This window comes from Chanos chanos, chromosome 16, assembly GCF_902362185.1.
Source record: "Chanos chanos chromosome 16, fChaCha1.1, whole genome shotgun sequence".
Lineage (NCBI taxonomy): Eukaryota > Metazoa > Chordata > Actinopteri > Gonorynchiformes > Chanidae > Chanos > Chanos chanos.
The window spans coordinates 2,365,428-2,387,945 of record NC_044510.1 but is presented as its reverse complement, the minus strand read 5'-3'; the positions used below and the strand labels follow the sequence as shown (position 1 = coordinate 2,387,945).

General features: G+C 41.9%; 2 protein-coding genes across 2 annotated transcripts; one reads left to right on the top strand and one right to left on the bottom strand.

Moving 5' to 3' along the window:
- Positions 1-18: 18 nt before the first annotated feature.
- Positions 19-15,175, top strand: septin8a (septin 8a). The gene is made up of 10 exons (XM_030793537.1): positions 19-104; positions 4,185-4,299; positions 4,510-4,705; positions 5,803-5,989; positions 7,716-7,877; positions 9,068-9,164; positions 12,289-12,457; positions 12,916-13,048; positions 13,530-13,699; positions 14,958-15,175. The coding sequence occupies exons 1-10, from the start codon at positions 75-77 to the stop codon at positions 14,959-14,961; spliced, it is 1,263 nt and encodes a 420-aa protein (XP_030649397.1). The 5' UTR covers positions 19-74; the 3' UTR covers positions 14,962-15,175.
- Positions 15,176-17,964: 2,789 nt separating this feature from the next.
- On the bottom strand, positions 17,965-22,263 carry ccni2 (cyclin I family, member 2). The gene is made up of 7 exons (XM_030793864.1): positions 22,202-22,263; positions 21,467-21,620; positions 21,241-21,375; positions 21,076-21,150; positions 20,747-20,887; positions 18,818-19,048; positions 17,965-18,324 (listed from the first exon to the last, which is right to left on the bottom strand). Exons 2-7 carry the CDS (start codon positions 21,578-21,580, stop codon positions 17,965-17,967), a joined length of 1,056 nt encoding a protein of 351 aa, XP_030649724.1. The 5' UTR covers positions 21,581-21,620; positions 22,202-22,263.
- Positions 22,264-22,518: the final 255 nt, after the last annotated feature.

Below are 22,518 nucleotides of genomic sequence, written 5' to 3'. Positions count from 1 at the left end.
TCAGCCTACGGAGAGAGTGAGACGAGGGAAGCTCCGTTTCGCCCAGATCGGCATTATAATAAACATTCCGCATCATGGCTGCCACGGATGTTGATGTGTTTTCCGTAAGTACATTTTCGCTCATTTCCCAGTGTTCGCTGATACATTGCTTGTAGTCTTACGTGCTGCACTTAATGAATTTCTCCTCTCCAGTGAGTCTGGCTTGTAAGCTAACTTGCTATTCCAGTTAGCCTCAGGGAGTCTATCGACAAGCTCCTTTATACAACAGACAGAAACTGATGTATGTTTGGCGTGTCCTGAGTTGTTATTCTATTTGCAGATAAGTTTTTTTTTAATGGACTCATTTGAAAGAAAGCGTGGTGTTAGATGTTACTGGAAACATCCTGGACATGTACTATACTTCTACGAATGCAGTCTGTCATGTGTTGAGGAACACGTCTATCGCTAACATATAGTTGTTTACATGGGCGTCTAAAGCACGATTTCATTTTGCACTCACTTGCGTAGTCTTCAAATCATGTAAAAGTCTACCGGAGATAAATGATTTAGTAGCCTAGATTATGTCGTCTGTCACGGATATATTCATGAGGATATATCACGCTCTTGTATATATACTATTCTCGTAGAAACCTGAGAAGCGATACAGGGATATAACTCTGTTGACAGCACAGTAGAATTAGAACTGTCATTGAATTGTGGATGATTTTAAGCTTCAGTTGCTACTGTGTTGCCCGCGTTTTCCTGTCGCACGCCCTGAAAGTAAACGCATGTGTGTTGACTGAAAATTCGGTCTGCAAATATTACTCAGTCGCCCCGAGAAACTAAACTGACCATAACTGTTAATTAATGAAGAGTGACATTAAGTCTCATTCAATCCCGGCACCTGTAGTCTGGGGAATATCACCCGTACCAGACGCCACAGCCGAGAAGAGTAGCTTACAAACACTGGCACTTAATTCAAAAGCCGGTGTTGACAGAGACCAGGGGAGTGTAAGAGCCGTCAGAATGTACCCAGGATCAACAAGAGTGATTAACTCGCAACTCTCCAGAAAGAGAGGCCTAGCACTTGTTGAAAAGGAGGGTGAGTGCTATGCTGACAGGATAAGTGGATTACCAGCGTGTGATGCAAAAAAGCTCTCAGAGGGACTCAGGCATAGAGGAACTGCAGGACGTGAGTGACAGGATTATGTGATGGTGACATAAACTGTGACATGCAGTGGTCAGAAAGACAAAGTTGTGTGAGAGTGTGTCTTGGTGGTGAGGTAGCGGCGGTTGCAGTTTATGTGTGATAGGTGTCGTCTCCTCTGGAGTCTTGAGTTCAAGTGGGTTTTTTTTTTTCGGGCGGTGTGCGAGGTGACAGCCCAAGCAGGCCTCCATTGTGCGGTTTCGTTTGGGCCCGCATTACTGAGTAACGAACACAAACAAGAGCTGTTTGTCTGCGACAATTTGTCGAGACTTCTCCGGTCCCTACTGGAAGATGCACTCTGGTTTTAATCACATTGTCTCCTCTGACTCAGCTGAACCGTCTCTGTGACTTCAGAAACATCTGAGAGCAGTGGTTAGGCTTTTATGGCCGTTTCTGATTTTACATGCATATTGTCAGTAATGTAATTACTATTTGTAAGTAATACATCTTTAGTTACTGTAACGGCATTGGTGTTTCCTGTTTAGTAGCTCTCTTGTTTGTTTTTACTACTGTGAACGTGACCATGCATAGACTAACCCCGCATTGATTTTGTATCTCTTCTTTTGTTTTTGTGGTCATCTTATATTATTATGATGTTTTGCATTTCTCAAAACTGTATTGATAATCAGTGAATGTATAATTGTCTCATAATCCACTGCATAGTTTGACAGTTCTGTTTGCAGGATGATGCTCTCTCATTGGATGTTATCAGGAATGCACTGTTTATAACGTGTGTCCTGTTTTTTGTTGTTTTTTTTTTGGTGGGGAAAATGTAGGCCTGTATGTTGAAGGGACTGTAACTATGTGTTTTGAGCTGAGATATTGGCTGAACAGAACCAGCACTGGGCCCGTGACTTTGCTTCAAAGGCACGCATGTCAAGACCGATCAATGTTTTTGATTAGTTTGTGTATTGATCCTATTGTGCCATGAAGGCTTGTTTTGGCTCTTATTATATAACTGAGAGAATGAAAAAGTTCAGAGCTGCTCACTGGCCTTTTAAACAGGGGAATGGACATTACTGTCAATACATGCTGTCTCCTTACATTTCCCATACTGTTGTAATGAATGGGCTGCCTTTAGGTTCCGCTACTCAGCCAAGTCTAACGTGCCGAACACTGTTGTGTAAAGTGTTATGTCAGTAGATTTTGTTTAGTGACAGTTTGTCTTGTGGTTAATGCTCACAGTTGGCTTCACGCTGATATTATTCAGCATAATCAGGCTAAGCTGAGTCAAACTCATTTTTGTGGAGTGAATTTCAGCATCTTTATGTCACGTCTGTGAAATACAATGAGCGCCAATGACACAGAATGGATCCTGACGACGTAACTGCCACTACCGACAAAAAAGGCTTGACTGTCTCCAGACAGACTATTGCCAGACCAGTTACAGAGCTATGTGCGTGACACTGTGTTGATAAAAAGAACAGATATGCTGTTTTTTTTCTTTTCTTTTTCTTCCCTCTCCTTTTTTTCATGGAAATGGATGGTGCCATGCGATGACCAAATCGCGGCAGCCATCTGCGTTTTTGAAAGCACGCTCGTCTCCTGCCGTTAGCCGACAAGCGCTGCCAGCAGCAGCCGTCTGTCAGCCAGGCCGAGTGTTTTGTCAGTTCACCAAAGCGCGCACACACACGTAGGTACACACAGACACACACACACCCAGAGGACCATACACATGCACGCACACGCTTATCTCAGGTGTGTCTGGAAATGAGTTCACTGCATTGGATCGGGTCAGCTCTGCTGGAGGCTTCGTCATCCATCTGTCTGGGGAGTGACAGTCTCCAGGGCCCTTTGGCTTTTTCAGCAATCCCTCAGAACGACACACATGTCAGATGTAGGCGTGGCTGTATTGTAGTATTTTAAATTTATGACGTGATTGGGGAGTGTTTTTTTGTTCTTTTTTTGGTGTGTGTTGCATTTATCATGACTGTTTAATAAAGAAGCACCTACGGCACACAGAGACTCCACCTAACTGACGTTTTGAGCTTTTTAGGAACACTAAAATTATATGGATTTATTTTCATGTATGTAAAGTGCTGTTTTAGTGCATAGGATGTTTTGTAAATGTCTGCTTCAACCAGACTCTTCAAATGCATATGTAGTGTGAAGGGAAAAGACTGCCAGATGGTAACAGCATGAGCGGCAGGGACGCTAAATTCAAAAGTTCACCTAGAATGATCGGTTTAGATAAATTTGTCTCACGAAAGCGGAACCTTTTTTTTTTTATACTCAAGCAGCCCCCACCCCCCTCCATTACGTTCAAATTGAAGTTCACACCTTTGAGGGCATCTTCGCCTGAGACAGCAGAGTCTCAGGCGATGTGGAAATCCGCTCTCCTTCAGCTGGTGAACGCTCGGCTTCGGCGGTCGCGTTCGTGGTCTCGCGCTAACAATGTGGCTTAATGTCGTCGACTCTGAAAGTCAGGGCTAACGTTTTTTCTGCGTGCATTCCTTTGGGCGCCGCTCATGTTATAGTTGCACCGCTGCCTGCCTTAGAAGTAGCACTTCGCTCTGGCTCTGTCCACTGACATCACCCAGCAAATATGCAGGCCTACTGGGAAAGTCTGTAGCCGGCCGCAAGTATTATGATGGTACAGCAATCTCAAGGTGCTGAATCCACACGCCAGTGGATCAGCATGCTACAGTTTGTTTGTTTGTTTGTTTGATTGATTTTCCACTGAAACGAGCGCGCATATGGACCGTTTCACTGTTTAGCAATGTCATTCTTTAAATATAGGACATTTTTGGCTCAGAAATGTCCTCGACGCTAAATTTACTTGCTGTCGTCCATCTGTGAATTGTGTGGGCTAACGCTAAAAATTACCCGGGGATACTTTGTGGCCTCTCGGATTTGCTTATGTAAATTGGCTGGGATGGGGAACTGGTATAACTTTAGAAACTTTCCGTTTTGTTCCTGATACACTCCTTTATTTACCGTTTTTTTTTTCAGTGCACGTGACTGCTGACACACTGTAATTTGTCTGTCTGTCTTACAGAATGAAGAAAAACGGAACCTTAATTTGGGTGGACATGTCGGCTTTGACAGCCTGCCCGATCAGCTGGTCAGTAAATCGGTCACACAGGGTTTCTGCTTCAATATCCTTTGCGTGGGTAAGCAGCAATTCATGAGTACTTACACTCAGCCAAGTAAGCACCTTCGATCCAAAACAGAGGAACTGAGAGTGGTCAATTTCCCATCTCTCTCTCTCTCTCTCTCTCTCTCTCTCTCTGTCTCTCTCTCTCTGTCTCTCTCTCTCTCTCTGTCTCTCTCTCTCCCTGTCTCTCTGTCTCTCTCTCTCTCTGTCTCTTTTGCTTGTCTAGGTGAGACAGGCATCGGCAAGTCGACACTGATGAACACGCTTTTTAACACCATGTTTGAAAACGAAGAGGCTAGTCACTATCAGAACGGTGTTTACCTGAGGCCGAGGACATACGACCTGCAGGAGAGCAACGTCCACCTTAAGCTGACTATAGTGGACACCGTGGGCTTTGGGGACCAGATCAACAAAGAAGACAGGTACACATGTAAATTTAACCAAAAACACAAACCCTGCCAGCAAAAGCATCAGAATACAGTCATGTATGCATTGAAAAAGGGGTGATGTGGAATGGCCTACAGACAAGGGAAGTGGTCCAGTGACCAGAATGCTGTGGGTTTGAGCGTCTAGCTCGGTTACTATCTGCTGATTGGCCAGTGAACAACACATTTAACTCCAAGGGTGCACCAGAGGCGTGGGGCCTCTGATATCAATAATGTTATCAGTCTATCCGGGTAAGTGTCAGCTAAATGTATTAATAGGAAATGAGTAAGTGCTGGAGTCAGCGTGATTACAGATCATCTTTAAGGTCAGATGGTCCCGGAAAGCGAGCACCGTGTAAAAAATGAGCTGAATAACATCGGTGTGATTCATTTGAAGAAGACGCAGAGGAGGTCTATTAGGGGCGGAGAGCTTAAGGAAAGAGGAAGTTGTTATTTCAAACACAAGATCTCACAGCTGCAGTCTGAGGGAGAGAGAGTGAGAAAGTGTGAGAGAGAGAGAGAGAGAGAGAGCGAGCGAGAGAGAGAGAAATTGCGTGTGAGAGTGTGTGTGTGAGGGATAGAAAGTGTGCATGTGTGTGAAAGAGATAGAGAGAGGATGTGTGAGAGAGAGAGAGAGAGAGAAAGAGAGAGAGAGGGGGGGAGGTCCTGGTAGGTTGTGTTGTGGAATGCTGCCATAAGTCGGCCTAGCTGAGAAAACACATTCATCAAAGCCCAAACTGATGGGAGCCCTGAAAGTGCAAGTGAAGAGCATGTTGGGAAAATGGCCCTGAGGAGTGGAGGGAAAGGTCAGGCATTGTAAACACGGTCATGGCATAGCCCTACACAACTACATCATTCTGTCCTGGAGCAGCAGGGGACAGATGGAATGGGCCATGTCTTTTTAAACACACACACACACTCACTCACTCACTCACTCACACACACACACACACACACACACACACACACACACACACACCATAAATGAGATACTTTACTGAATATAAATCTATAAGCAAAAGTTACATGTTTTGAAAATGTAAACAGACGCTAAAATGAAAGCCTTTTCCATTTTCCTCTGCTTCCCACGGCAGTTACAAACCCATCGTCGACTACATCGACACACAGTTTGAGAACTACCTACAGGAAGAGCTGAAAATCAAACGCTCCCTCTACAACTACCACGACACCCGAATTCACATCTGCCTGTACTTCATCGCACCCACTGGCCACTCACTCAAGTCCCTGGATCTAGTCACTATGAAGAAACTGGATAGCAAGGTATGTGAGTGCTATAACCCCTATAGGAAAAAAACACTGTCTATCAGAGGTCATTTTTTTTTTTAAAACAAAAAAAGAAAAAAGAGAGAGAGAGAAGTCAGGAAATAGAGGATTTGACAGTCATGGGAGCCAAGTGTGTTGGGCTGTGAAAAAAAAAAGAAAAAAAAAACCCTCAGTACTGCATCGAGTATTGATGTGCGGCCAATGGAAAGTATAGACCAGCAGGCAGTGGCTTCCCTCCAACTGAACTGGTGGAAAAGGAGCGATCAATTTTTCATTTCCTTTAAGCGCTGGGCATAGAGTGTCAGACAAATAAAAAAAAATGAATAAAAAAAACGGAGGGAAAAGACGGGATGGGGATGCCTAACAGATCCAGTGCCTGGGAAGTCTGGCCCTGTTTTTTTTTTTTTTTTTTTTAAAGCGATGCCAACAGGCAGATTAAAACACTCTGGGCTTTCACAAGGCGAGGTCTGCACTGTTGTTTGCTGGGGAGATCATCAAATTACACAACAAACAAAGACCATACGTGAATTTTAAGCATGTTTTGACTATGTTTTTGCTCTTTAACTGGTATGTAAGAGCTGCATGCATTTACCAACAAACGTCCCACAGTGCTCACAAAGTCCTCATCACCAGTATAAATGGATGTGTTGTATTTCGATAGCAGAGCAGAATGGTAGTCTTTAGATATTCGGAAATGAATAATCTGCACCAGCAAACATTCCTCAAAAATACAACAGCTTGTTTGCAGGAGTCGTGTTGTTTTTTCGGAAGCTGTAACGGTTTCTCTGGTGTTATGTTGACCAACGTTGGTTTCCATTGAGCAACGATTTATTTGGAAAGAAGGATTTTTTTTTTCTTCCTGTCCTGTAGACAGCTGTTGATTGGGTGCGTTCTCCGAGCAGGAAACACGTCCTCTCTCACATTTGGCCATAAATGTTCCATTTAGGCCGATATCTCACAGTCTAGGGACTTGGCTGTCGCTAATATGATGACTGAGAAGTCAGATACGCTTTTGAATAGATACTTCAGTTAATCGTTGAGTCACATACCAAGAAACAGCTGTTTGAACTTCCTCACAACGGTTTTATCTTTCGAAGGCCATTAATCATATTTCAAACTCAAAAGTTACTCACAGTAAAACATAAAGTTTGACTTCTGAAGCCATAGGGATTGCACAGACTGTCTTGGAGATGATATTCATTACACGGTATCATAATTTCACTGTAAAACGCTTCACTCCTTTGTCGGTCTAATTAAGGACATGCTTGGATGGCCATACTGTCATTTTGGCTTGAAAACCAGAGAGCAGTAAATTCCGTTTATTTCATAAAATCTATGTTTTTGCTCCTAAACCGTAATGAGCTTGTAAGCCTTCTGTTTGTGGTTTTATTTGTTTTATTTCTTTAACGTAGTTTTCTTTTGTCTGATTTATTAGAGCTGAACCATAGAATTAGACAGAGCAGGAAGATGTAATACTGGCCTCTGTAGTCTTATTCATACTCATACTTTTCTTTTGACTTTATGAATGGTCTGTAATAACACATTCCATCCCAACCATAATCTCATTTGCATGATATAACCAAGATTTGAGGCAGTTTAATGGAAAACAGACCAGATGTGGAGACGGATCAGAAATTAAAGCTTAAAGCTGCTTTTTGGTTCAGATGCAATAACTCTCTCTCTCTCTCTCTCTCTCTCTCTCTCTCTCTCTCTCTCTCTCTAGGTTAATATAATTCCCATTATTGCGAAAGCTGATACAATCTCCAAGAGTGAGCTACACAAGTTTAAGATTAAAATCATGAGTGAACTGGTGAGCAATGGAGTTCAGATCTACCAGTTCCCCACAGACGATGAAGCCGTCTCAGAAATCAACTCCTCTATGAATGTAAGTCTCCTCCTCTCCACCCCTGTATAATGCCATACACAGGGGTAGACACACTCGGGGTTATTATGTCTGTGATTCACAGATCTCTGCTAGCTGTCTGTGGGCTCGAGGGAACTTTTTCCCATGACTAGAATAACGTCTTCACTTATTTGACTTTCATATAGATTTTCCTAAATAAACATTTGACGTATCTGCGTCAGTCATTTGACAAAGCATTTGTATTTTCACACAAACCCTGTCAGTCTCTAATTTCACAAATGGTTTTTCCATTTAAATTTAAACGTCTGATATTTTCATCAAAACAACAACAACAACAACAACACCGGTTATGTTCAGGGCTCAGTCAAAGCCGTTATGTCAGATTATGTGAAGGAGTGACAGGCTGAGGGACCAGAGGCAGTTTAAGCTAGTGGGGCCTGTCAGTATTAAGGTCTGGGCCTGCAGAAGGCTAGTGCTGTGCCTGGTGGTGTCTGGGTGTCTGCCCGCATGGAGTGCACCACCCAGCTGATTCAGGTTTGGCTAAATGGCTCTTTTTTTTTTTTTTGTCTGTTGGACTTACTTTTTTTTTTTTTTCCAGTAAGCCATTGAAGAGGGACAGCAAACTCGTGACAGCAGTCCAGAACAAGTATATTAGAAACTGAAATACTGGAAAAGGAAAAAAAAAAAAAAAAACATCATTAGCTAACTGTGTGCTGAGGATGCCTTTCTTATGAGGCAAAGGTTTTGTTTTTTTTTTGTCTTTCCCCTCCGGTTCTCCCCTCTCAGAAGAGCGAAACCATATGTTAATTACACTAGTAAACCACGCAGAGTATTTCCATTTTTCATCACTGTCGACCGTGTTCCCACTGCGTCGGATATTTTATGGCAGAGATACTAACAACGGACACAAAGATGTATCTTTTTTTTTTTTTTTAATGTCTTCTTACGGGAAATCACACTCTGTACACACTGTGGCCCAGTCATTTCTCTAAGCCATCAGTTCATACTGCAAATTAGTGCAAGAAAAGACACCCAAGTCCACATGGCTTCAGGCTGCCATTTGACTTTGCGGGAGACGTTCAACTCTGAACTGCTGTTCCTGAGTCAGTGTTTCTGTCTGGCTCAGGACAGTTAGAAAACCTGGGAGAACTGATCCCAGGTCAGTTGGGCTGAAGAGAAAGATATGACTTTGAGCTCTTTGACTGTTCCAGGCTCATCTGCCGTTTGCTGTGGTGGGCAGCGTGGAGGAGGTGAAGGTTGGTAATAAGATGGTGAGGGCCAGGCAGTACCCGTGGGGGGTCGTCCAGGGTGAGTGCTCTCTTTTTATTCACTCTATAACAGTCCTGCTCCTGTAACTCACCATGTTCAGCCGCTCATATTAACTAAACCTGCTGACAGCCCTGATTAATGGTCATTGACTTTAGCCTTCAGTCTCAGGATCCTGTCCGCTCAGATGTGCACACGAGGGACAATATTTGGCTTTGTGAACCCAGTCCAGGACGCCAAAGTCCGTCAGCCCTCCCCAGTTCAGACAGCACACTGTCACACTGTCACACTGTCACACTGGCACGTGAGGCTACTGAAACGCCATCGTTCTATTGGATCAGACGCCCAGTGTCAGCTAGTGCAGTAAAACAAGTTTAAAGTCTGAATACATTCCATACTTGCAACAAGTTTACAAAAAAAAAAGCATTTTAAAACCACCAGGCGACTGGTGAAATGTATTAGCCTGGCTGAAGATTTTATTTGAGACCAGCTTTCCATTATCCTGTAGCATGTTCAGTCTCTCCCCCTCTCCCTCTCCCAGCGGACAATGATTAACGGCTATTTTTAACGACGGATGTCGTGTGAAAACAGCTCCATTCGTCAACGTGGCAACAGGAGACAGTGGTAGATACAAGTCAGTGATGCCGTGCTCACTCACTGGTTAGGAACTGTCTCGTGTATCAGAACACATTACACACCACTGGTTTCTTTTCTTTTTAGTTTACTGTCCAGCTAAGTTAATAAACATCAGCTGCCCAGACGTCCACTTCCAATCAGACTTAATTAAAACAAAAATCTTAGCGGTTAGGGCATCGATTTTTCTGTCTTGTCTTTTTTTTTTTTCTGAGGGATGTGAACCATTTTGATTAGTCTGTTAAATTAGATCATAACAACAGATTCAGACTCTGCTATATTAGGTTAAGCTTTAGAGCACATTTTGCATGGTTTTATTGGTGCCAAAGCTGTATTGTACCACAATGTTTCCTTTAAGTGTACAGGACTACTGTTCTTGCAGTGACCAAACAATATCACTACGAAATTAGTCTCTGCGAGTGCTTTGAAACATTGAACAGAGGTCTTGGTGTCGTAGGGGTTTTTTTTTTGTTTAAGACTGAGAGTGCTATAAATTTTTGAATCTGAGATTGTTATCTTGTAAACTAATCTCTAAGGTCCAGATGGTTAGTGAGATCGGGGACTTCTGGTATTTCTCCCTTGCTTGCTATTTTTGGGCCTGTGTGTTTAGAGTGGGTGACATTTCTTTTTCTTTTCCTGTTCGAAACTCTCAGGCCCCCTTTGGGGCCTTTAAGACACGGGTCAAGGGTCAGTGGATTGCTCAGGGGATCACAGCTGGAACATTCGACGGAGGCAGTTGTTACATACCAGACGCTACATCTTTTTCTCTCGTTTACGGCCCAGAAGAGTCCACAGAGGCTGTCCGTGAACCCCTCTCCCAAATTCCTTCCCCGTTGATTTCACAGCGGTTTCCCTGAACCACCTAAACAGTCTTCTTATCAGGCTATCCTTCAGTTGATTTTGTTTACAGACCTTTTTAGGCCTATCCGGTTAGCATGTTTGTTTATTTAGTTATTTATTTAGTTTTTATTTTAATTTTTTTTTCCCCACAAAACGCCATCAGAATCGACAGTAAATTTTCCTTTCGTAATCACGACCTGTTGAGTGTTTTCCGAGAAAGTAATTTTGAGCATTTTGTCCAGTTATCTCCAGCGTAGTCTGATGTGATGTTTCAGTCTACACCACGCCCTGGGACGGTGTTTCTCTCCAATGTCACGTTTAGATGGAGGAAATATCCTCCGTTACTCCTGTTTGTGGGCGAGTGAGAATTCATCCATTAAAATAATATATGCACTATGTCCAGAAGCACAACTAATTCAGTCACGGCATGACTCCCTTTTTTCAAATAGACTTTCCTGTCTGGCTAGTTACAGGACACAGCTCATTTAAAAAAACAACAACAACAACAAAAAAAAACCCCATTTTGCCTCGCCTGTAACATTTGACCGTTCTGTTTGTCTGTGTGGAAACTGACCGGCTGCTGCAGGTTTGGCTTTATCATTAACTACCGAGTACACAAGAGTTAACGGCTAACTCGTTAAGCGATTGGTTAGAGTTCCGTTTTGGACGTTCACTCCCTAATTGTGAAGTATCTGGGGGAGCTGTTCTGAAATGTTGAAATGAGGTCTCCATTGTCCTTCTCTAGCTGTCTAAAGCTTCACTAGCATCTCCACACACGGTTTAGCTCCACATTCGGCTAGTTGGCAAGTCGTGCTGTGTCTTTAGTGGTGTTCTACATCTGACCTGAACTGAAAGGAGCCCTGTGGGCATAGAAGTCTCTTTTTAATAATTGCTAAGGTTCTCTATCACAATGGCTGCACCCTGTATATTTGAACCGTTTTGGAAGACTGATTAGAGACAGAGCGAGAGAAAATTCAGAATTCTTGCCCTTGCTTGAAATTTCTCTCTCTTTCTCTCTCTCTGTTCGGTGTGTATGTGTCACCCCCTGTGTGTATGGGAAAACTGGTTGGACTTGTGTGTCACCCTCTGTGTGTATGGGGAAAACTGATTGGACCTGTGAAACAGATGGCTTGAGTTCAGTTGCTGGAATGCTTTAGAGTGTAAAGAATGTTGATGGTGTTTTGCGTGGGTTTGAAGGGCGCTCCGTTTCCTCTTCTCATTAAAACTTCCTTTCTTAATCGCTACTCCTTTTAAAAGGTCATTAGTCTCTACAACCCAGAAGTTCAATCTCATTCCAAGGTCAAATGTGCCGCCTCTCATCCCTCACGGTCCTTTCAAGTGAAAAAATGCGGTTCAGTCGACCATTTGTAAACAAATACCAGTGTTACAAATGGCCTGACCTTCACATTGTATAAAATGAACGTTAAGTAACATGGAGCACTCTTGGTAATGTTTTTGGATGTTTGGGTCTTTGAAACAGCAGGTGACAGTGAGTTAGAGTGTGCTGTGAACTGTGCGTAGAATTGTCGACCGTTAGGACGTTATGCAAGACTGAATATAGTTTTATACTGTGTTGTAAAATGGTGGTGAAGTTGTGACACGGACCATGACTAAGAGAGGGGACCTCATTGATAACATAGGTTTGATGGCAGATGTTGCTTTGATGTTTGTTAAAGGTTGTTTGTGTTTACAGTGGAGAATGAGAGTCACTGTGACTTTGTGAAGCTGAGGGAGATGCTGATTAGGGTAAACATGGAGGACCTGAGAGAGCAGACCCATGCCAGACACTATGAGCTGTACAGACGCTGTAAACTAGAGGAGATGGGCTTCAAAGACACTGACCCCGACAGCCAACCCTTCAGGTAGGTCGACGCGCCCTTTCCTTAGAAACATCCAGAAGTTCTTTTAGCCCAGTGCATTCCATGGCAGTCTGAACTCTTAGGGGCGGTCAGGTTAATTAGGTGGATAAAATGTTGAGAAATTACGTGATGAATTTTCATGAAATTTGGAGGAGTTATTCGCCTTTCAGAGATGAGGAACTATGCACAAATTCAGCCAAACTGGTAAAGAAACTATGAAGGAGCTGGATTTGGGCTTTTTGAATAGAGAGTTTTTGACCTCCTTACGGGCGACAATTAATACCTTTTATTGATAAAGTCATATTCTGTTTGTGAGGTCCATTGATTTTTTTTTTTTTTTTGACCCTGAGTTGGTGTGTGTTGAGTAAGTTGGTGAGTTTGGTGTATGTTAAGTTGGTGTGTGTTAAGTAAGTTGGTGTGTGTTAAGTAAACCTGCTGCTCTGTGTCCTGCCACCCCTCAGTCTCCAGGAGACGTACGAAGCCAAGAGGAAAGAGTTTCTGAGTGACCTGCAGAGGAAGGAGGAGGAGATGAGACAGATGTTTGTCAATAAAGTAAAGGAAACTGAAGCAGAACTCAAAGAGAAGGAGAGAGAGGTGAGAATGGTGTCCCATTGAGCACTTTTTGGCAGGTCTCTCAAACACCCCTTTCATTAGACGCTCATCAGAACATTTTCACATCAGTTCTTTTAATCCCTAAGTTAAGTGTAGTGACACTGCAGAGACAGGGAAGCACAAATTAGACCACCAGGAATAGTCTCTGGGATGTTTGGTCTTTGAGTCATTCTAAAGAGGTTCAGAGAAACATACATCTGAAATATCTGTAGAGAAATGTAATGTACATAACTGGGAATAGTAAGGGTTATGGTTAGCCTGCACGCTAACTGTGATCCGTAATTTATCAGATGAATATTGCATTACACTATGTTAACATTTCTGCAGATAGTATCAGATTTATCAGTCGGTAATGTTTTTTGCAGCCTCAGAGTGTAATATAATAACAGTACCTTGGGGATTGTACGGTTGGATCTGGTCTCCTATTGATCTGTCTGTCTGTCCATCAATCTGCCTCCTCCAGTTACATGACAAGTTTGAGCAGCTGAAGCGAATGCACCAGGACGAGAAGAAGAAGATTGAGGAGAAGAGGCGGGACCTGGAGGAGGAAATGAACGCGTTCAACAGAAGGAAGGTGGCAGCAGAGACCCTGTCGCTCTCCCAGCCGCTGAAGAAAGACAAGGACAAGAAAAAGTGAGCGATTCTCTCTCTTTTCTTCTCCCTCCTGTCTCACACACTCTCTGTGTCCTCCTTCACATCCTGCCTGATTTATAACTCTGATTGGCTTGAAGTGCAGTTAGGATGTTTTTCAACTTCTTGGACTATTAACCTCAGTATTCTAATGCCTGTGTCTTTGCAGTAAACACACAAATCCTTTTTGTTCTGTGTGTGTGTGTGTGTGTGTGTGTAGGCACTGTTGTATGGCACTTTTGTTTGGGTAACTTTTTAGGCTGGGTAGTATCAGTTGGTGACTAAATTGCAGGGGAAGATGCTAAAAAAGTGCTAAAACTTTGTGGAGACACTGAGCATGCATTGGGTACAGCGTTTGAAGGGTCTTTCTCTACGAGACATTAGTGTTCTCATTTCACACAAGCCTGTTGCATTAAACCGACTGATGATGGACAGAGAAGACCTAACCAAAGTCTGGTCCACTGGCTGGGGACAGGCAAGATGAAGCTACAGGTCCTAATGATCCAGGAAGGCTCTGGCTCCATCTAGTGGTGACAGGCAGTAGATGCCTTAGTGTTGAATTTTCTCAGTGCATCCATTTTGTGCCTTGACTCTGAGCTGATGTTGCACTGATGTGATCTTGTGTATAGTAGCATTTTTATTATTGTTTATTATTGTTTATTAGTGTGAAGCTATTGCTGGTATAGATAATTTGTAATGTCTACAGCTGCCTTAAAGTGGTTTGAAAATGATTTGACAGTGATCTGAGAACCAGAAAATCCAGACTTAGAACAACGTGTAGAGTTCTGTCAAGCAGGCCTTCATAAAACCAGATTCATCCCAAGTGTCCTTGTTTCCCTAAGTAAATTTCTGGCATTAGTATTCAGTGTTGTTTTAAGGAAGATAGAAATTAGACATGAGGCGCCCCCTTCAGGTCTAGTTGGGAAATTGCTTGGTCAGTATGTCATACTAACGAAATGTCTTTTTGTTTCATCACCTCAGTCCTGGAATTCCATTCTCATTCCATTTTTCCCATTGCTTTGATGTTGAGAAAAGATTTATTTGTTGTTCTTTAATGTACCCCACCTCATGACTTTTAGTTTTGTATTTTTGATATTGCTCCGTGTGTAGGCAAACTTTCTAACTGAAATTTCTGTGCAAATTCATGTGATGTCATAAGTAATTTTGCATGCCTCCACCCAAAAGAATTTCTTTTTTTTTTTTTTTTTCTTCGGTTGTTTATTTTGTCACATTTTTTGCCATCTTTGTTTTTCCTTTTCAGTTAATTTATGAGCACAGCATCCCAGGCTGAACGTGGATTTGTCTCCCATCACCATAGAAACGCCAGCGTTTGTGTTCTGACATTGTTTCCATCTTGACATTGTGTAAACGGACCAAAGACACTGTGGGGACGCCACACACACAGATGCATTGTGGGAACTTACATACTTATTGTGTGGCCATTTCCTTCACTAGGACCATTCAGGTTTAATTAGTGTAGTTTGGACATTTTATACACGTGTTTTTTTCCATTTTATTTTTTTGTGACCTGTTTGTTGTTGTTGTTTTTTCTGGGGGTTTTTTTTGGCTCACAGTTATGGTTTATGACAGAAGAGTGTGAAGATCATGAACCTTCTCTGCTCAGTGTTTTGATTTTTTTTTTCCTGGGGATGGGAACAGCCAATGAAGTGTGTTCTTTTTTTTTTTCTTAGTATAGCAAGCCAACGTGGTCAGCCACGTGATGTTACATAGTACCTTTTTTGCCATAATGTACAGTAGTGTTTAAAATCTGAGCCAAACTCAGCCCAAAATAACTCGCATAGCCTAACAGCAATAAAGCACCTGTTTATATGTTATATTTTTGCAAATATACCTAGGTACCACTGAAATGAACTATTCCTAAGTCTGTTAAGATGTTATGTTTTGTTTTGTTTTTTTGTTTTGGTGCTGTCGCATTATGCAGGATTTGTATTAGAGTATTTTAATAGCTTGTTTGTTTTTGACTCGGATATGCAAATGAGACTGTTTTGTATTGTAAATGTCAGATGTCCATGCAGTGTTGTGTGTTATTCAGTAAGCCAGTGATAAGGGACTGACTGACAGTCCCTTCACCTGACCGGACCACTGTCCACTCAGGGCAGAAGCCTGACCCGGGCCTGTAACAGGAATGAAGACCAGAGCAGTGAGAATGTTAATACCAAAACAGTGGAGGAACAGTTGTATTCTCTGGCAGTGGAAAATAAATCGAAACACTCCCCTCTTGTGTTCCTTGAGAGCTGGGATTTCTTTTGTATTTTGCATTTGAATGTAGATTCAGGGGTATATTAAATACAAACACACATTTATACACACACACTCATCTATCTGAATGACGTTTTAATGCTGCACTTGATGGTAATGCTAGCCTGCACTGTTTATCGCTGTAACTCAGCTTCAGAACCTATTTAACAAAAGCACTGTGAGGTTATTTTTTTCTAAATACAGAATGAAAACTGGGACCATAAAGTCCCCGTGGAGGCAGAGTTACACTCGCTGCCAAACTCACTCGTGGTAGTTCTTAGTCTTAGAGAGACTATTTTAACTGCAGATATTTTCTCCCTAGTAACAGCACACTGACTGTGCAGTGGACTCAGACTTGTCTGCTCCTACTGGAAACACCTGTTTGTGCAAAAAGGGACAGTCTGTTGATCTAACCTCTTTTTCTGTTACTACTATGCTTTGCTCTTCTATTTTTATATGCAAGTGGGCCTTTAATTCACTGTAACAGAACGCAAGCCTTAAGCAAATACAGTCTGATAGTATTCCTTTTAATAACAAGTCTGTTTAGTACCAAAAGGTCCCAGGTTTTAAAATGTTAAGTCTTTTTTTAGATGTACCCTGTCCCTTCCAGCCCACCTTTCCACACACAGCCACACCCCTAAGACATTTAAACCCTTTAAACAAAACCCCTCTGTCTTCTCTCTAAAGGCCATCTAGTCCTTCACTAAGTGTTAGGCTGAAAGGACAGAGAGTGTCGTATATGCCTGTCTGAAAGAGTCCCGCCAAAGTATACCTCTGTGTTTTAGACTAAAGGAGAAAATGTATCAGATGAAGGGAAAGCTTTCAAGATTTTATCACATGTTTATCACGTGTTTAAAAAGAAAGCTAGCCAGTTAAATTAACACTCAAAAAAAGAGCTTTCAAGTCAAGGCAGAACAAAAACTCCTTAAGGAGTTTATCTTCCCTCCAAAAAAAAGAACAATGTTAAAATGTTGACCTTAACCACTTCTCATAGAGAAAACGCGTCTCCTGCTTGTTTTCTGTCAGGAACGAGTTTGAATTCACCTCAAGAGTTTCACGCATGACCAAAGCTGTCACGTGCGTCAGAAAGAACGCTGTTTTCTCCTCGTGTACAGTGTGTCATCACTCTCTGAACCGCACAGAATTTACCCATAAGGCCACGGTTCCACACGGTGTTTTCCCCTGACTGAGCACCACCCCTGGTTATGTCAATACTGTAAAAAGAACCGTACAGACCTACATGTATGTGTTTACACGATCTTCTCCCTTGTGGAAAATAAATAAATAAATAAAATAATGCTACTCAAATGTGGTGTTTAATAAAACATCAATAAGACATCCTAATGCCAAAAAAAAAAACCCTTTTACTGAAACACAAAACCAGTGCATTTTAGATTTTCAAAGAAATGTCACTGAAATGAAAGACGTCATTATTTTAATATTAGGCTGTGCTCTTTAGCTCTCCAAGCATTATTTGGAATGTTATAAAAGGTATAGCTGCCTTTTCAGAAACAATATTCATCCACTGATCATTCACATTGGAAATCAAAATCACAATGGAAAGTAACATTAAACATGACATGAAAGCTTTCACATTGTGGTATTTATCATTTTTTGACAGTGCTATGAAATACCAAAGCAATGTATTAAAAAAAAAAAAATCAAATAATATGAATGTTATTGGTAGTTCATGAAGAGAGGCATACTGACTGAAATATGAACCGTAACGAAAATGAAACTCAACCTGTTCCACAACCTGTCCACTCAATTAAGCGCTCTGTAATATTAGCAATCGTAAGTAACACATGAAATAAACATGTCAAAGCAAAGAATAGATTAAAAAAAGTGAAAATACAAATAAAGTTTAAAAAAAAAAAAACTATATCAAAGTGCTGAACTCATAAAGAGGGAATAATCTTTTTTTTTTTTTTTTTTTTTGGAATGGACATAGTCGTCCTCGCTCTCAATCTCAGTTCTCTGGCTCGAGCTATGAAGTGCTCAGTAGCTTATCAGGCAGTGGGGGGCTGGAGGGGGGGGCAGGACAGGACCTTCTCCTGGCCAGACAAGCACAGGTCTATGGGGCCGCTGTGCACCGCCTCCGTGCCCACCCCCTCGTTATAGAGGTGCTCAAAACCGTCATAGAACTCGTCCACATCGCCTTCACCGCGGCTTCTCTTCCCCCCGCCCCTCCCTGCCAACGACCAGGGCTGCCTCACGCACTTTCTCTTCTCCTCCTCCATGCCGTAGCCTCGAAAGCACAGGTTGGTGGTGTCTAAGATGTAGACCGCGTTGGTTGGCACGGAGAGCTCCAGACTCGTGAGGTATTCATCCACTGTCTCCTTACAACGGATAAACTCTGTACTCTCAATCTATAACAGACAATAAATGTTTTGTTTAAAAAAAAAAAAAAAAACCCACAAAAACATATTGAACTTCCAAAGTATCTGAGGACCAAACTAGTATCTTCAGCAATTTTTTTTAAACCTAGCGTAGGTTGGAGAATGTGGAATAGCTCTGCAGTAAAACCGACAGAATTAGAGTCAGTCAACTTTGCATAATATTCAAAAATATCTATGTACACACATAGATATTTTAACTGCAGACTGCTCCCAGATTCCTTTTGGTATCATAGCCAAGGTATCAAATCATAGCCTAAACCATAGTGTGTGAAATAATACAATCAGGTCTTCTGATAACGCAAATAGTTTGCGTACCTCCTGGAAAAACAGAAACAGTGTTTTATAAATTAAACCAAAACCACACCCCAAAAAGACAAAAAACCTCTGCATTATTAACCTCCCCACTCTATGAGGTGACCCCCCCCACCCCCCTTCCTGATGTCATTTCCTGTTTGACGCTTACCTGTGCTTTCTTCAGCAGATTGGTAAAAAGCGAGAACCAGTCGGGGGTGCATCTCTCCAACTCCAAAGTGATGATGGCCAAAGCCAACGTGGAGCCCTTGAATTGCCAGAACTGGTGGAACCCCATACAATGCTGCACCTGCCTGGTCCACAGCTCCAGCTGGAAGCCCGGTTTTTTCTGAGAGAGGACGAACGGAAGCCGAGGATGTCCAGACACCAACAGGCTGTGAAACTGCGAATCGAAAAAAAAAAAGATTTAACCAACGTAAACGTTCAGAGTCTCAGACTGGAACATAGCCACTGTCAACTACCACTCTTAACAATAACTACAAACTGGGGGGACGGAGTTCATTCTTCTTTGTTCTTAAATCTGTTCGTCCGTTTCACCGTCGCCTCATTTTTTTTTGGTCACGACAAACGTTTTCTGATTCTCAGTCAGGCTGCAATGCTTCTCTTTGTGGTGTGTTCATGTCTCGTATGGTTTCTCAGAGACATAGTTACTGTAACTCCAACTACCCTGAAGTTCTTGTTATTGTGTACGCCAAACGATTTTTTTTTTTCACTCCCTCACGTGTCGTTAACGGTAACGTTTGGTCATGCTCCTCTCCGAAAAAAGCCATGCTGTTAAAACAAAGAGAGAAGGGTGTGTGATGTGTTTCAGGAAAGAGTTACATATTGAAGAAGTGAGAATGGTGATTATGAAAATGGGATTATGGATTAGGGGCTCAGCCTTAGACATGTAGTGAAAGGGAATGTATCTTCCCCTAGGGTTAGATGCATACTTTGAATCTGTGTGAGATATGACCACTGTAGACTCAGATTACTCTCATGGTCCCCTTCTGGGAGTGTACTGTCAAACACTGGAGATTTATCTGAGAAATGTTACGTAAATGTATTTTTTTAATGATAGATTTTTTTTCTGCTTTCATTTCACAAATAGCAGTATTTTTGTTTGAAGGGTTGTCGATGAAAGAATATGTCTATATAGATATTAAGAATTCATTTTCATTTCTGTCTGTATATGAAGATAGCGTTTATTTTGAAATGTAGAGAAATTCCGATCACAGAGATACCTTTTTAAATGGGTTTTCTTTAACGGGAGTTCTTAATGTTTATAAAAGGCCAGTCGCGGGTAATCGATTTCCATAGATAGCATTTCTCTTGTGTGCCAAGGCTAAATCGCCACATAAAGTCATTTCTAAGATATTCCATTAACAAAAAAAAAAAAAAAATTGTAGTTTGGTAATACCTTCAGTTTGTTGATGCAAAAACACAGGTGTGTTATCTAATCTTGAGCTTGTTTTCCAGGCCTGTGCTAGCACAATGTTCAATTTAATTTGACAAGAGCAGAGAACATACTGCATGAGAAATGTCAACATTGCCTGAGTGCCAACAACCGCTGAAAAGTCCTCTCTCTAGAGAGGTTTTGGATAATCTGAGGCTTTTTAACACCAATCTTTATCTGTAAGGCTGAGTGTAGCGAGTTTAAAAAAAAAACAAAAAAACTGAAGCTTGAATGCCCCCCCTTCTCTGACTCCCCCCAAAGCAGGGGTGTCCTGTCTGCTTTACCCATAACAGCCAGAGTTGTGCCTTGGTCATTTACACATCACACTTAGCTCCTTGTCTTGATGACAGCTCACCAAAGGTGCCAAGCGTGATCACTAAATTAGTCCCTTCTGGCCTGTCAGTCTTTCTCGTGGCTCAGGATGAATAAAAGTCTGATTGGTGCACAATTTTTAAGGACCAAGATTCCATTTTGGTAAGTTTCGCAATAGCTACGTTGAAAAAGAAAGAAAAATGAGACTTGATGTGTCCTCTTGTGCATTTTGTACCACTGTGGGGTTTGTTTTTTTGTTTGTTTGTTTGTTTGTTTGTTTTTTAGTTTGAAGCGAAGTGAAGAAAAGGCTGGGGTCAAACTGCTGTGACTTACGATGTGAATGAAATCAATGGGTGTTGCTGTGTAGAGGTCCCAGTGCAGCTTGTCCAGAATGATCTTTTCCATGCGGAGAATCTCTCCCGTAGAGAAGTTGCATCCACTTTGTGCCAAGAGATCTTTGACAGGTGCGATGACCTATTAAAAGACAGACATTAAAGAAACCAATAAATCAAACTAACTATGGTTACGCTTTGAGTGTATTTTATGAGTCCCTTTGTCATATGCATGCATCATTAATAATATTCATCCATATTTTGAATAGTTTTATTGAAATGTAAGACTGTGTATATTTTGTTAATGAGAAATCAAATCCATAATCTTACCTCATCCTCTTCATTAATTTTGGCAGCAAGAATCAATGAGGTGATGGCAATGCACTTGAGATATTTGGATTGGGCCTGCAAAAACCAGGTGGAATTTTTTTTTTTTTCAGTTTACATGTTCAACACAGTTTTGCAGATTGAAATGATAATACGCTAGTTGCTAACCTTCACAGCTGCCAAAAGTCTGTTGAGAACACAGACTCCCATCGCAAAAGTGTCCGAACAGAACTGGAACATTACGCATAGCTCACGCAGCCATAAAATAACCTCCTGGTATTGGGATGGGATTATATCGGTACCCTGCGAGGAAACACACGGCTTCTGTTAAGAATGAAGTAGCGATGACGGACAAAAACGAGACGGAGTTGGCAAAATATCTTGCTAGAACAACCTGGATGCGACCGTTTTTGAGGACTGGCGATCTCCACAGTCGCGTTTCCCTGGCCAAAGTCCCTTCCAGCAAGTTTTCCAGCCGTTGGTTCTCCTCTGAACCAAAGAACTTCATTGTAATGGCGTAAGCCAGACTCCCCTATGGGCTGGATCACCTGGCGGAGATATATGCTGTTAAAATAGCATAAAATATTCTGTTTGACAGGGGGAGCTTAGCCAGTGCTTGGCGCTAAAATTTGCACTTAAGAACACCTGCTTCAAGTAACAAATATTTGGTCGTTTGCACACACCGAGTCGCAAAACAACATCATGCCCAAGATGCTATAAAGTAACATGATATTGATTAAAGGAAAACAGATTCAGCCCAAAACCAGCTATGAGCTCACTCCTTTAACTGAACATTTATCGCCCCGATTTCGTATTCCTTCATACACAGAATGGTGCTTATGCGAGGAAGTTGGAAAACCAACACAAAAACATCAGGCTGTAATTTCGTGAATCTGCTGAACAGTAACGTTGATTACTTGCAAAATTGGGGCAAACAATACTAACACTATTTCATCAAATGCACACTCGACAAACTGACATCACATAACACAAAACAATATATTTGTTGAATCTTTGCTGCAAATAACAGAATATGCGACATGGGCGGGACTGTTGTTGAACCCAGTTCCCTCTCCAAACAATGTAACAGAGGCATACGACTCACAAGTTTCTTTGTTGTTTCTCTTACCTCTTCAACAGCGAATTTGGATGATTTCTTTGGCGCCCACCACATTTATAACCGGGTGTTCAGTTATCCATTCTTTACAAATGTAAATGTTCAGACAAGGAGAGTGTTGAAATCAGAAACCGTTTTGAACATAAACACCGCACAGCCGAAAGTATACCACATCGTCGTCCTGTCACAACGAATGTGAGCGTAATGTAACACTAAAATGACCGAGTAATCCTACAGCACAACATTAAGGTTACGTATCAGAAATCAAAACAAACGTCGATCCTGGAACTACTGATTCTTGTTTTGAACCGCCAAGGCCCCGCCCACAC

What these genes read in the sequence shown, in the direction of transcription:
- septin8a (XM_030793537.1), top strand. Translation starts at nt 75, where the DNA reads ATGGCTGCCACGGATGTTGATGTGTTTTCC. An exon ending in CTTCAATATCCTTTGCGTGG is followed by an intron (nt 4,300 to 4,509) that starts GTAAGCAGCAAT and finishes TTGCTTGTCTAG; the next exon opens with GTGAGACAGGCATCGGCAAG. An exon ending in CCCGTGGGGGGTCGTCCAGG is followed by an intron (nt 9,165 to 12,288) that starts GTGAGTGCTCTC and finishes TTGTGTTTACAG; the next exon opens with TGGAGAATGAGAGTCACTGT.
- ccni2 (XM_030793864.1), bottom strand. Translation starts at nt 21,580, where the DNA reads ATGAAGTTCTTTGGTTCAGAGGAGAACCAACGGCTGGAAAACTTGCTG. An exon ending in GACTTTTGGCAGCTGTGAAG is followed by an intron (nt 21,151 to 21,240) that starts GTTAGCAACTAG and finishes TGGTTTTTGCAG; the next exon opens with GCCCAATCCAAATATCTCAA. An exon ending in CCATTGATTTCATTCACATC is followed by an intron (nt 19,049 to 20,746) that starts GTAAGTCACAGC and finishes TTCGATTCGCAG; the next exon opens with TTTCACAGCCTGTTGGTGTC.